General features: G+C 35.8%; 1 protein-coding gene across 3 annotated transcripts in view; it reads left to right on the plus strand.

Moving 5' to 3' along the window:
• The first annotated feature begins 328 nt into the window (after positions 1-328).
• Gprk2 (G protein-coupled receptor kinase 2) overlaps positions 329-15,835 on the plus strand; it is a 56,303-nt gene continuing 40,796 nt past the window's right edge. For all 3 annotated transcript variants that reach the window (XM_083114824.1, XM_083114823.1, XM_083114825.1), the window contains exons 1-6: positions 329-507; positions 7,338-7,433; positions 8,891-9,006; positions 12,361-12,438; positions 13,608-13,798; positions 15,092-15,296. In XM_083114824.1, coding sequence (XP_082970950.1) covers positions 456-507; positions 7,338-7,433; positions 8,891-9,006; positions 12,361-12,438; positions 13,608-13,798; positions 15,092-15,296 — 738 coding nt within the window. In that variant the 5' untranslated portion in view covers positions 329-455. The remainder of the gene's footprint in view (positions 508-7,337; positions 7,434-8,890; positions 9,007-12,360; positions 12,439-13,607; positions 13,799-15,091; positions 15,297-15,835) is intronic.

The raw sequence follows: 15,835 nt of genomic DNA on the forward strand, positions 1-15,835 counted from the left end.
TAAAATTCATACTAATTTCTTCTCTCATTAAATTCTTGTTTAGCAAATTTATTTCGAATAGTTTTGCTGCTGAATTCGCATAATCAAACATCGCAAATTACAAATCATGATTATCATGTTTTGACGTCGCGCGCAGAGATTTCTATCAAATATAGGCCTATTCGTACTTCAGATAATAACAAAACAAAACGATGAATAAATTTGTAACAATGATTAGCGAACAGAAAATTCTGAATAGAACATTTCGTCTGTCATTGAAAAGTTGCCCACTTCCTGTTCATCGCAGGAAGAGGAGGCTTGTCAGGAGCTGCAAACCCAATGGAAATTGTTCTTACATACAACGCAGGTCAAAGTCGCCATTTTACCTTAGCACCACCACACCCGAACGTAGTAAACAGTTTTGATGGGAAAGGGTCGATATCGGCCCGGGGATCGGGATAGCCAAGCTGGAACTCATGGAATTAGAGAATATCGTTGCAAACACCGTATATTTAAAAGCAAGAGAAGGTAAGGCCAAATTTGTGTGTTCACTTTTTATGCTTTGCGGCCGGAGTCTGCTCCGTATTTGCACTCAAGCTTGTAGCGGTCTTGGTAAAGTGAAATATTTTGCTATTTCAGGATTTAGCTTAAGAGGTTCATATTAAAGGGCAATAACTTTTTCAACATGCAATAAAAGAACATTATTAAAAGAAAGTCAACTTTAATAGCGAAAAAGCATTACTTCCGTAGATATGGCCAGTCCGTTTGGTCAGTTCGCAAAGCAGAAAAGCGGTTTAAAAAATTCATTGCACAGAGAAAAATTTAAAACGCACATTTACGCTAATCATCTGGTTTATGAATTGTTACTGAATTACTTTCGAATCATCTTCCATGCCGGCAGCGCACATTAGTTTTCGATATGAGAGAAAATGAAATTGGTAGAAACAATCCATAGCATCTGTATGGTGCAAATGAAAAATTACGCCAAAGATGAAGGTGGAAAAATAACTGCCGATTATGTAGTAAAATACGTAACACTAATACGAGATTTTGTCATCAGCATTATTGTAAATTATAAGCACTTCGAAGAATATCATATGTTGTGTAAATTAGATATGCGAATTAAATATAGATGTTTAGGGGAGATGTAGTGTTTTGACACTGTGCATATTCTTGATCCTATGGAAACAAACAACAAAGCGTTTCACAAAGAAAGCATGTGTGCAGAACTTTTTAATAAAGATATCCTACCAACATAAGACACTTTAAAAATTTTCAGAACCTCTGTGATATTTGAGTACCATCTTATAATAAAGAGATCTTAAGTTTTAAGTTTAGTCTCATGAGATTCAAAGTATAACTATGTTTCTAGTCTGGACTCTTGTATAAACATACAAAGCAATTGATTAAAATATTTGGTACCAGTTTCATAGATCGGAGACACATTAAAATCACATATTTTGTGTTTCGCACGGTTTGTACTTACCAATTGTGTATTGCAGAACATAGTTCAAGGTGCCATTATGCTTTTTTACACGAAAACAAACTCAATTTTCACATTCTGAGTGCTTTTTTTTTATTACTTTCTTCGCTTCCGAAACACACAATATGGCAGGCACATCTTGACTCACGTTGTGGGTATGCAGTGTTTCAACCTTCTTCACCGAAAAATACCTACTATCATGTTCGTCACCGGTGGAAATTATTTATTATGCACGGCTAGCTGATGGATAGCCTCACGAACCATACACGGATAGCCCCACGAACCATTTCCGATAAGGTTAGGTTAGGTTTGGAAACATTAGGCAAGCATAGTAAAAAAAAAAAAAAGGGGTTGAAACACTCAACGGGGCTTACGTCATCAAACGTACGCAGCAGCGGGTTGTCGTAGGGCAAGCAAATGAAAACAATGGCAATTGTGCGTCTGTGAGATATTTCTCTTGAAAAATACATGATTTCCCGGTCAAATATATTCCACGATGAAAGAAAATACCTCGAACATTGTAAACGTTGGAGAAACTCATTTCCGTAAGTAGTTTCTTGTGTAAAATTGAAGAAATGTGTCTCCGATGTATGAAACTGTTACCAAATATTTCAATATCAGTTTCTAGTAAAGACATCGTATGGCAATAATGTTTATTTCCCAGGGAATAGGGAGATGAATAGTCTTTGGAACAGATTAAATTCTAAAAAGTTATGAAGTAAAAATCCATGCCTGTTTCTTGCTGCAGGAAGAAGTTCTACTCATACTGAAGCAGTAGTGCTACTTTGGTGTTTTTCTTTCAGCTCTCAAATTTTGCATTGCTTAAAACAAGTGAATGGACATAGAGAGGGGATTTTGCTTACTATATATTTGCCATGAGCTGTACAGGTGGCAGTATAGAACTTAACTATAATTTACTTTATTGCTGCTAGATGCAATTTGAAAACTGATTAGGGCCAAGTTCCTTTTGTTTTGTTGCGATTTCATCATGCTACGAATGCAATTTTAACATGGTTCGATTTCGATTTGTGTCTGTTAACACATACTGTTATCGATTACTTAATATTTTGTTCCATATTTGCTAATAGTAGTTAGGTTAGGCAGGCCAGGTTTGGTTCTCTTAACATTGAAATAAAGTCCGTAAATGCATTCTACTAAGGTTCCTATTTACTTCTACATTAATTCCCACTTGTCTACGATACTTACAGTCACTTGTCAACAGAAAATACATTGTCCATGGGTAGCGTGTATAATTTTTTCAAGTGTGCTCATTATTTTAAGGAAGGTTCAAATTCTGTGTGGCAATAATTTCCAAAATTCTACGATAATTAGTCTTCCTGCTAGGAGAATTTGGACAATCATAAGACAATCTGAACCATTACCAATAATTATTACATTTTTAATACTGTTATACTTGTCACTGTAATTCCATTCAGTTTGTTTTAACAAGGAAACTATGAAAGCCTACACTTGAACTATAATTACAAGAAACTCATTTCACGAGATTTTAAACTCTGCATGCGTGTTAACCCTAAAGTGAGTAAAAGGAAGAGCGTCTATTGTGACATTGAAAATTATACACACTAGAGTGTGGTCTCCAATTAAAAATTAACCATTAGACCTACATAAAAACGAGATCCCATTAGAATGTAGCTTTTTCAATTCGTCGTTATCAAATTTTTTTTTCGAGCAGGCCAATTTATTTTTTGTCGCAAGAACAAAAAAAGTGCCTTTTATTTGAAATTCTAAATAAAAAGTGCATCATCTGATCGTGATGAAATTTTAGTATGGTGCAGGTAGAAAGGTTTTAAACACAGTTCTTAATTTTAAGATTTTTAAAATGTGTCAAAAAAATGTTCTTATCAATTTTGCAGAACAACTTTTTCTTAGTATTGGGTAGTCCTACAAATACAAAATAACTGTCTTCTTTTGAAGCTCCTTGCATCTGTTTTTAAAATCCATTACCGTTGTCAATTCTCATTACGAAACTGATTTTATGCAGGTTTTTAATTCAACGGAGTTAAGATATACATGGAATGTGGCAACACTGCACACAGTGATACCCGTTGAACCGTGGAAACTGTCAGCTGTCACTGCAAGTTGGTGCGCATGGTGTTGCCACGTTCCAAGTGCATCTTTACTCTGTTGAATAAAAATATGTATAAAGTCAGTTTCGCAACGTGAATTGACAATGATAATGGATTTTAAAAACAGATGCAAGGAGCTTGAAAAGAAGACCATTGTTTTGTATTTGTAGGACTACCCAATACTAAGAAAACATTGTTTCGGAAAATTGATAAGAATGTTTTTTTGACAAATTTTATACATGTGAAAATTAAGAATTGTGTTTAAAGCCTTTCTCCATGCACTGTACTAAAATTTCAGCATGATCAAACTGTTTTTATTTAGAATTTCAAAGAGAGGTATAGTTTGCAATACTGAAAAAGGCTAAATTTTGATGCAACTCCTTTCTATGTAGGTGTACTGGTTATTTTTTAATTGGAGTCCAAACTTGATTTGGGCATTCAACTGTATCCATAGTCAATTTTCATTACATTTACGGTCTGTTTTTAACTGCATTTACCTCAGAATCATGTTGTAAAATCCCTTTCCCAAGTCTCTGATGATTGTTGCTTCGTGCATCATCCGCGTCACTTGTCATCATTGCACCGTAAGACACAAACTCTTAATTCATCGGCAATGACAGCATGAGTTGGACTTGTGCAAAAATGTTCAGAATAGCTTCACCAACATCCAAGTCCAAAGGATGCACCATAATAGTGAAGTTGAAGTATTGCCCTTAGTTGCACCAGAAAGCACCTGATTTGTAAGATTCAGCAACCTTCATTTACAAATATCCTCCATGTAGTGTAGTGATAAAGCTGTCACTGTAATAAAAGACTCCAGAGTTCAATCCCCAATGGGAGGAACATTCACATTGCACACTTCAACATTCAGTTTTATAATGTAGATTTTATATTTATGAAAGAAGAATGTAAGTTATCTCTATCTAAAACAAAAATCTTCGGTGAAAAGAATAAATCATTGAGCCACATGTTTTTGAAAAAAAAATATCACTCCAGGCCCTTGACCGACTGTACCCCCCCCCCCTTGAGATTTATGTCCAATTCTTTCTTAATTGGTAGAATTTTGATGTGTTATGTAAAATAAGATGTGTTTTAGGATGTGGAAACCATGAATAACAGGGCTATTTGATCCTAAATTACAGCCTATGTAAGTTAAAATCCTATCTCTTGAGTACTTTTGCCATTTTTTATTTGTATGCATACCCAAATAATGGATAGAAAATACATGCAAATAATAACTACACCAAATTTAGAATGCCTAACGTAGCAGTTGAAAATTATAAACACCATTAACCCTTAGCGGATGCGAGCCTCTAACACCTGTAAGCCACTAAGACTGGAAACTTTTTTAACAGTCCACTTCTCAAACTTGCTGCAATAAAGTATGGAACAATTTTCAACTACAGTAAGCCCAATACATAGTGTTACATGTTGGAATTTTTCTATCCATTTTTGATTAATGTGGCAGATGTAAGGGCTTGCTGAAATTTTACATCTTTAGTACATTACCATATTTTCCTTCTAATTGCACCTGTATTAAGATTGAATGTCAACATTGTTCCACCTTGAAAGCCCAACCATTCCATCCAAAGTAAAACTGCAATATCATCTCAGGTTTTTGAGAAATAACATGTTAATTCCCATGATGTGGTTCTGGAACTACTGTAGTCCCACCTGTTTTCATGGTAATAATTTTTTGGCGGAGGGATAAATACCGATGATCTCAGCCATTCTTAGAGGAGTTGACTAGAAGGTCTTTATATTAGATCTTGTTTACTTCGGTTTTCATTCACAGTACACTGATATCCAGTGAGAACTTAAATCTTGGGACTGCATTTATAACCAATATGCAACACACCATTGCTGTCTTCTGTGGTACATCTTGCCTGCAATCTTGAGACAGTACTGGTACAATTAAGAGAAAATTGCCATTGTTACAAACTAATGGATAAGCGTGCAGAAATTCCTACAACTTGCATCTTTCCTGAAGAACTACTTCCATCATTTGTTGCCTCTTGATTGTTATCAGTACTGGCTGGTCTTCCAAATAAGGATTATAAATTGAATGAGTGAGAGAAAGAAGGTACAGATTTCACATTTTGGTCATTTTGAGCTGAGATAGCCATTTTATTGTTTTAAGCCCCTATCACACGGAACTGGATTTCTAGTTAGAATGCCCTAGTTGGCGATGAACTGACTTTCTGGGAAGTAATCATGGCCGCCTGGCTGACTGGTTTTGAGGAATAGGACATGTTCTAATTGCTACTAACTTCTTCGACTAGATTCTGTGGAACAGCCAATCAGAGCAAAGTTTGGCCATGTGAAGATATTCTGTGAGTTTGTAAAGTAGCCTTTTTTTGTCTGTGGCTTCCGAGTGCATACAACACGAAAGGCATGTTTACAATTGAAAAAGCTAAAATATTCTTCCATACGTGTATAGTAAACGTTGTAAAGTATGTATTTTATCAGCGCCGTTCTTCTCTACCTAAAACCATTTAATGCGATGCGATATTCCTCTCGGATATTTATCGTATTTTAAAAGTGTGAAGTGATACGTTGTTTACATCTCGTGCGGCCGCCATTATGGGAACGAAAGATTAACGACAAGTACGGTGTAACAAGTACCGTGTGAGGCGAAAACTAGCAAATGGGTAGCCAGTCCAGCGTCAACTAGAACATTCCAACTAGAAACCCAGTTCCGCGTGATAGGGGCTTAAGCTAAGCTGCATCAACTGACACAGAGAAAGCAAACATTCTCCCTCTCAGCTCGTAGTCAGTAGTACATGTCATTGAGGGGATGAACGAAAACATTCCTGGAATGTTTGCCTTTTAGCTCTCAGCACCGACAAGAAGCAGCCAACATTTAAAGTGAAAAGTGTTGAAATCAAAGTTAAGCCTACTCTGTTTAAGACCAACACTAAAAGCTTGCAAAGCTGAGAAGTGTTTCAAATTAGCAAGTACACGCATCTTATTTAAAAAGAAGGAAATGGATGCATATGTGACAGCACACGAGTTTATAAGCTTGCGCTTGCTACTACTAATGCTTATGATGGGAAAGTTCCAATGAGCAGTAATAATTTAAAAAAGAAAAAAGTACCAGATGACTGCAAAGAATTGTATGGCCTACATCAATGGAGTTTCCATATGATAAACATTCTGATAGTGACTAGCAGTGCTGTAGAGAGAATACTTTTAAATTCATTACGTTCATGTTGCAGGTTCACCACTATTTGAAGAAAATGTTGTGTTACTTAAAATTTATTATCGAGAATTGTTGATGTAAACATTTTATTTGGTCAGAACACTTATCTTGCATTCATTGTAATGATCAATCAAATAATAAACCGGCCTGTAATATTTAAAAAACTGCATTTATTGCTTGCTACGTTCAAGTGAGAACAAAAAGGAAAAAATTCAATGATGTTTTTATGACTGTGTCTATTTACATATGAACAATTTACAGAAAGTATTGCTTTAGAATTATTGTCCGATCTTTCTATTATAATTTCAGAATAGAAAGAATAGAGAGCCCCAGAACTATTTCTTTGATTTCCCAAAAATTACACTATGGAATCTGTTCCTTCTTTCTCTCACCCATTCAATTAAATAAATTTGAGGGTGTGTTTTAGTGCAATTTTGTCTTGACTACCAGGATGCGTATAGTTGGTCTTTCGTGAAAAGATAATTTGGGTAATGTGTTTCTTCATATCCCATTTGGTTCATTTTACTTACCTTCACTCACATAGCTATATATTTGGTTTGTCAGGCAGAATTTTTTTTCCTTGCAGGTGGAGCAGATAGTAATAAAGGCAAGAGCAAAAAATGGAGGAAAATTTTGCAGTTCCCCCATGTTTCACAGTGCATTGACCTAAGGAACAAAATTGGTAAGTAATGCTATAACTAGTTTTTCTTGTATGTACGCATTGCATGCATTGTAGAATTATTTTCCTGTAGTTTACAGAATAAACAAAATCAAAAAACAAGTTGCAAGAAAACTAAAGGAAAAGAGAAATACAGACAAAGATGAAAAATCTGTTAAAGATAAATTTGTGTGCATTCTATTCCACAAGGGATTCTCACACGAAATTGCCAAAAAATTTAGAAGATTTAATTTCAAAGTTGTTTTTGGATCACCAAGATTTTTGGAATGTACATTTAATGAATTCAAAATGAGAAACTCTCTACCAGATGTGGAAACCACAGGAATATATAATATAAGTTTTTCATGTTCAAAGGATTATGTAGGACAAACAGCAAGGAAAATGGCAATCAGATGGCATGAACACGATTTGGACATTATAAATCTAAACACAAGAACAGGTTTGTCAGCTCACATCATCGAAGATAAGCGTTTGATTAAAAAGAGAAGGGTTTTAAAAAGATTGACAGGAAACCTAGAGTTGAATGTCTGGGAAGCTTCGTTCATTGTAGAAGAACAATGGAATAAATAACGAAAATGGTAACATAGATCCAGTATGGAGTTTTCTTTTTCACAAATGGAGTAAGCCACCATCTTTAAAATTTAATGTAACAGAAAACATCAAGAGACTTTGTGAAAACAATGATGATTTTTGGGATTCATAATTTTAAATAAGAAATAATGTGATCTAATTTTATTATCTGAAATAAAAATAAAACAGACTGCTTCTTTTCACTGTTAAGTTACTATATTGCAACAATGTAACATTGACAACATCCATTATATAATGGATTATTTTTGTTAAAAAAAATGCTAACCATTGTTATAACTGTATCTTTATTCAAAATGAAAATATATGTCTGATGAAGGGTGTGTGTGTTCTCCTGAAACGTCACAACGAAAAACTGTTTTCTCATGCTTGTAATAACCGTAAACTACAGGAAAATAGTGTGGTGTACATTGGTCAAGTAAATGGGGGAGTAGTTGGGGTGAGTACCAATGGCTAGTGGTGTGAGTCAGCCTCACAACCAGAAGATGCACTATCATCCATCCATCCCACTTATTTGCACATGGTTTTTTTTGTACATAATGATGATAATTCTATTGGCAATTGAAGTGTTGTACATTATAATTATTTCTAGGGACAATTTTTAGACTAACAAGGCCCTGGCATCTGGACTCACAATCAGTATAATCCCCTGGAGAGCTCGTGCTGTATCTTCCTGATTTTCGAAAGAATAGACACCCATCCCCCGAATATTTGTAGGTGGATGTGGGTTTCTGTAGGGGTTTCCCCCTTTATTTATAAAAGTATTTATCACAACATTGATCTTTTATCCTATTTATAATAAGTGGTTACACATGCCAGATTTGGCAAAACCATGGCCCAGGATTTAATAAAGCTTCTTTTCTCCTTTTCAGATTTAAGGTATGCTTATGTGGTTGAGCAGCAGCCCATTGGGAGGCTATTGTTTAGGCAGTTCTGTGAAAATTCAAAGCAAAATTTCCATAAGTGTAATGGATTTTTGGATGATGTCGTAAGTATTCACAAATGTGTTGTCTAATAGTTTTGAGTGTGAAACATTGCACATTAACCTTTTGCAAACAGAGCCTCTCCCACATATAAGCCTTTCTGGATGGGAACTTTTCAAGCATGTGCTTTTCAAACTTCCCTAGAAGTACAAAAAAAATGTAGCTTAAGACCTAATTGTCATGGAGAGATGATTTATTTTTTCAGAATGACAGGGCTTTTAGCAGAAATGAAATTTATGTATTGTACCTCCCAATAATGAAAGTTAAAGGAAGCAGGAGAAGAAAATAAAAATTTTATGCAAAAATTTGTATTTGGCATGTCCCTGTAATAGACCCAAAGAGAAAAAAATAATATAGTATATAGCAGTGGTAATATTTTTCCATAACCATGCAAAGTTGTGCTGAAAATAGACTGCTACTTCTTGGGGGAAAAAATGCAATGTATTAGGAAAGTAGTGGTGCCAACTTACGTGAAAAAAACATCCAGAGAATTGCTTCTAGTGTTGGACCTATTGATGCTGGATGGACCAGATTTGTAGGGAAGCACAATAAAAGACAACTCTTTGAGGACATGTATTGCCCGTCCCATAGTTTTGGAAAATAAATAGGAAATATGCAAAATTGTAGAAAATCTTAATTTTTCAGCTAATTTTGAAAATAGGATGTTTCATGCTTAACCTCTAATTGTTGCACGTTCTGAACAAATTCTTTTGATTTCATTATTACATCTAAAAGTAAAATATATCAGCAAGAAGCAGTGGTTCGAGAGTAATGCTGCCATTTATAAGTTTTACCCCATAATGTTGGTAGGGGAAAGAAATTGACATTTTCAAATTGCTTTTGTTAATAATTGTAATAATGGATATATTTTGCCATCCCAGTGTGTCATATCTTCATATACATTTAAATGAACAAAATAGACAGAACTGAATTATCATCTGTAGTTTTCAAGAAATGTGTTAATTCCTGCCACATTTAATTGGAAACCAGACATATAGAGGTGCAAAATTTGGGTGGGTTCTTTTTGAAACCAGCATTTTTAAAGTTTAAATGAGAGAATAATTGTGTTCCTTTGAATGAGGGGATAAAAACATTATATTGATGTATACACTTTATGTTTATCTGAAGAAAGTGCAGTACAGATTAAGGATGCATGTACAAAAGTATTCCACATTCCCACCTATTTTCCAACTTCTCTCAGTTGTAATTTCAGATCTCTTTCGGTAAATGAAAATTAAAGTTTCGTTACAAGAATACCAGATATTACATTTTTTGTTCAAAATGTGGTATGCAGAATTACATTTCAGTGTTTTTACATTTATGTCACTTATGTGAATTACATGGAACATGTGACAATTTTTGCCAGCCCCCGTGTCAAAAGTGGCTAGCACACAGTGCTACGACACCAGGGGTCTCGGTGGGGCTCCCAGATGGCAGATTGTCGCCTTGTAATCAAGGGGTCCCAGGTTCGATACCCGCTGGAGGCACATAGTGGTTCGGATCCCACTTTAAACTGTAGGTCCAGTCCCAATTAGGCTTACTGTGCATAAAGTGGACTTAAAACACTAAATCAATCAATCAACCAGGGGTCTCGGGTTTGAATCCCAGCCTGGGCATGGATGTTTATGAGTGGCAAAAAGTAATTCAATTTTGTTATGAGTAAATAAATTATACTACTTCATTTCTGTAACTGAACCATATCATTGATAATTGGATTATTCTTGGTCATTTTTAAAACAATGTCAATGTATAGGGTGTTTTTTTTAGAGTGATAGAACTTTGAATTGAAATAAAAGACATAAAAAAAATAAGTTTGAAGCCAATTGTGTTTTTATTTGAAAGATAACTTTCTGACATTTACTTTTTGAAAATAATTTCCGGCATATGTCCACCACGACTAGCTGTGATGAACCGGATTCGATCAGTCCAATTTTGAACCACTTTTTCGAGTAATTGGGGACGTATGTCGTTAATAACACGAGTTATGTTGGCTTCCAAAGCGTCAATTGTTGCTGGTTTATCAGCATAAACCAGAGACTTTAGATATCCCAAAGAAAATAATCCAGTGGCGTTAGGTCCCATGATCTTGAGAGGCCAATTCACTGACAGCACCAATATTTCCGAAGTGGTCTATACGTTTGGCGAACAGAAAATTGATTTTGGAAATATATTTCCACAATTTGTAAATGTTGTTGAGGCGTCAGTCTTTCCATGATCATTTGCCAATGATCACTGATATGAAATGACAAAACAACATGTCATCAAAACAAAACAAATGACAGCTATCCCTATCGAAAGTTCTATCACTCTTAAAAACACCCTTTACAAGAATATTATTCTAAAACATTTTTGTAGGTCCACTTCATTATAAATAATTTTTAAAAAATGTAAAAAGGAAATTGAGCACTGTTGAGTTTTTCTGATTTAGCATTGCGTTATGCCACTTTTAAGTAGTGATGATTAGATCAAATTGATGCAGGGGCCACTAAAATAAATGCCCAGATTGGAGCTGCAAACTGGAAACAGTTGCAAGAACAGTATTTAGTATTTCCATCACTAAGTGTCATTATAAACACTGACAGCCAAAAGCATTGCCTTGAAAGTAAAGTCAGCGGCGATTGGGTTCCAAAACTGGGTGGGGGGGGGGCAAAGTGGGGAAAAGTTGGGGGCAACTGCCCCCCTTAATTGTAGCCACTGAAAGTCGGAGTGTAAATATAGTTGAATACTTGGGCTTCATCTTTGGTTGGCTCTCTTTATCTTGAAGATTCAGTGGATGTTGTATTTGTATTACATACAAACTGGTTGGCTCTTTCTCCTGTGGCAGAAACAAATTGCCAGTTTTAAAAAATTGCATTTTTTTATGATATAGTTGTCAGAAAAGCTACCAGACTGTGATGCCCCACCCTGTCTTCAGCATCATTCACAATTGTTCATGTTTATTGTTTATTAAAACTGCAAAATAGCAACAATGTGCCTCCAGTATTTAGGATAGTCTATCTCTGAAAATGCCCAAAGATAATTGATTGCATCAAAAATTATGCAAGATGAATTTGTTATATATTTTGCGATTTTAGTCTGAAATTTTGAGCCACATGCTTGTGTCTGGTATCAAATGTTTTATTAATATCTCGCTGTTGATTCTGATGTGATGATGAAGTGACATGGAGTCTTGTGTTTCCCATTCTGGATAATATATCCAACGACCACTTTTTCTTAGTATATTTGAAAGACAAACAGCATAAGATAGGACATATGTAGAAGTTCAGAGAGTCTTCTGAAACAAAATTTTTGTTCAGGGATAGTTATATATAATAAACGTGATGTTCAGAAAGAAATGAAATATTGATTTTTCATTGCAGGAAAAGTATGAAGTGGAGTGTGACGAAAACAGGGTGGAGGTAGCACAAAGCATGTTTGAAAGATATATAAATCGAGAGGTAAGTTGTCTTGTATTCGAGTAAAATTCCTTTGAAATTTTCCTTTTTAGTTTGTAAAACTCAATTTTCTCATCACAAATGGCAATAATGATTTTTTTTTTATCTGTTAGGTTTGGAAAATGCAGAGTTGATATCAATTGTTTCCATGCATTAAATAATTTCTTAAAATTAGTTTTTAAAATTATCATGTGTGTATGTAACCATGTGGATGCACAATCATTTCTGAACAAGTATTTTGAGTAGCTTTTATGAACACATGAACCGGTTTTTTGTGGATTCCTTTTCTTCAAATGATTTTATCTGTTCTACCAAGTCTGGCCATAAATACTGTTACTATTTTTTGAATAAATTGAATATGGTTTCAGATTTTTAAATGCTCTTTTAGTATGTTACAGTTACATATATTACACGAGCACCAATCAGTTTTCAAAATGTACACTTTTTGCCCTCGCACAGGCTCGACGTTGCCCTGGCCGGGCATCTATTGCAGCACGGATGGTCTTGATGGGAAAGTCCGCCCCTGCTGCTATCAAGGAGTGTTTTTAACTTTCAATTATAGGGTGCCTCTTCTTGCAGATAGTCCCCTCTAGCTCTGGGCACAGTTTGTAGTCCAAGGTACTGAGATCATGGCTATCAGATGGCCAATTAAAAGTGGAGATGAAATAGAGTACACTGGTTTCCAGTCACCGCCGCGTCATCCTTGCCTTATGAGCTGGGGCAGAATTTTTCTTGAACATCCAGGATTCATTGTGAAACATTGTTTGGTTCGACAGTGTCACGAGAGGGTCCAGGACACTTTCCACATACACTTTTGCAAGGCTTTTAAGCCCTTTTCTCAAAAATGAGGCCTGGTGGAACTCGCATAGCTCACCCCCCACCAAACCATGACTGAGGAGCACTGGTGGCATCTCTAATTTTTGGGAGCTCTCTCACAAACTTCTCTACAGTTGGAAGCATACACCCTTTCATTTTGCCGGTTAAAACTTTATTCAGTGGTGAACAGTTTCTTATCATGGAATGCTAGGATCCAGATTCAGCGGTTTTCACACAACTTTGTTACAGCTAGTTCAGTTAAAAAAAATTCATTTATTTTTCATTTCCTGTGCGTATGTTTGTGTTAGGAATGCATTTCCATTTCAGATTGTATGAAACTGAGCATGTCTTTACAGGGCAGGGACTTTGTTGATATTATCAATGAGCAATTAGTAGAGACTTGTAAGGAGAAGTTGTCTTCTGGGAACAAGGAGCTCTTCTGTGACTGCGCAGTTGTGGTGAGGGAGTACCTGGCAGGCGAGCCTTTCAAGGAGTTTGAGAATTCCATGTATTTTCATAGATACTTGCAATGGAAGTGGCTTGAATGGTAAGTGTACTTTATAAATAGCATTTGAAGTCTGGTAGATATTAGTTATATAATTCTGAAAGGTACAAAGAGCTTTGTGTATTCCAAAAATAGTCTTGCGTAAACAGGAATGGAAAACAAGAACATTGCTTGCATGCCCAATCCTCTTTGTTCCCAATGGCATGCTACATATCGCTTTTGATCTGACTCCGTAATTCTCCTATCTTCTGTCCATTGCTCTGAAGCAGATGGTGACATTTATAGTAGCTACAGTATTTTTTATGCAGTAGGGGTACCAACCTCATATACAATCCTTCTCCTTTTTCATGTGGTCTTGTACCAAGACCAACTTTTATTTGAATTTGGCGTGCACGTTCTGTTTCTCGGCACTAGTGTGGCTAAAAGGGTGAATGGCGAGGAGAAGGGGTATTACGGAAGGATGTGAAGGATGCTTCTACGTATATGCAACCCCCGTTAATCACAAATTTATAACTACTACTTAATTGAACAGCAGCATATTGGCAGTTCTATTACAATCATGACGTTGGAGCTGGGAGTGTAGTGTCATCCTGTAACCAAGGAATTCTGGGTTTGATCCTTAGTGGAAGCACAGTGCACTTTAAACAATAGGTTAGCCTATCTGAGAATAAAGTGAACTCTAAACGAACTTTGAGTCTTGGGTGGATGTGGAAAAGCTGTTCATGTATAATGGGTTGCATGTTCATTCTCCTTGTTTTATGCAATAAGAACCCCAAGAATTAAAATGAAGAAGCTGCTGACAACCTTGCACCAGCATACGTAAAAGTCCATCCTTAAATACACGTAGGGTACAAGAGAAGGAATAATGAAATAGTAAAAGTTTGAGAATTTTTGTGTGCGTTGCCCTCTTATTGTTGGGATCCTCAAGGCTGGCTATTTATTCCATCTGCTCCCTCCTCTTTCCCTCCCAGAACAACACTGTCGGCATACTTGAATGCCCGTCCAAGGAGTGAAAAGTGACCTGTCTCCTTTACAGATATAAGCCCTGGTGAAACATTTCTACTGTCATAAATACAGGTAAATTTTTACTAAATGTGTAGTGTTTTTCATTTTGTTGTAAACCTGCATATTGTGAAAAGTTGTGTTGTGAATATTCTGTACGTTCTGTAGGGAGAAAACAGCTGGAGCCTAAAGAACGACAACTAAGGATTTGTTTTTAGATGTAATGCTAAAGTTGTAACTTTGTTGAATAAATGATGCTGCCTTGTGAATGGGTTATTTCTTGTAGTCTTTTGTAGGATAGTGTGTACTTTCATGACCTTTTCAACTTTGCAGCCAACCTATTACATACAAAACCTTCCGGATGTACAGAGTGCTGGGAAAAGGTGGATTTGGAGAAGTCTGTGCTTGCCAAGTGAGAGCGACAGGCAAGATGTATGCATGCAAGAAGCTTGAAAAGAAAAGAATAAAAAAGAGGAAAGGAGAAACCATGGTGTTGATAGAGAAACAAATCTTGCAGAAGATAAATTCCAAGTTTGTAGTAAGTATGATTACAATTAATTTGGATGTTAATGCATATGAAGAATTCAGATAATTGTGTTCAATATACCTTTCGCAAACACATTTGAAACTTACTTTGTACAATGTAATTTACTTAATCCTATTGTCTGCCAATCTCTGTGGCAGAGTGGTTAGGAGACGATTCTATGAAGTCAGGAGTTTGAATTCAGAGCAAATATTTCATTTGTTGGTTCCCTGATGTATTTTATCATTCATCCTCTTCATCACAATTAACCTAGAAATGTAGTGCGTGATGAAAATAAGCAAGATATGAAATACAGGATACAAGTTTCCCAGTTTAGGAACACAAATTTTCTAAATTTTATTGCACCAGATAAAAGAACAACGTGTGCCATTCCTATGTTTTAAAGATTATGTTCAAGGTTATGCTTACTTAAAAAAGCTATACACTAGAAGTAGTCATTACCTCTCGGAGGCCTATTCCTGTGATTTCATGATGAATAACATCTTTCATTTTGCCAGTTGTCTGCAGCCCATGTCTCAAGACTTCGGGAGACA

This window comes from Lepisma saccharinum, chromosome 29, assembly GCF_977018435.1.
Source record: "Lepisma saccharinum chromosome 29, izLepSacc3.1, whole genome shotgun sequence".
Lineage (NCBI taxonomy): Eukaryota > Metazoa > Arthropoda > Insecta > Zygentoma > Lepismatidae > Lepisma > Lepisma saccharinum.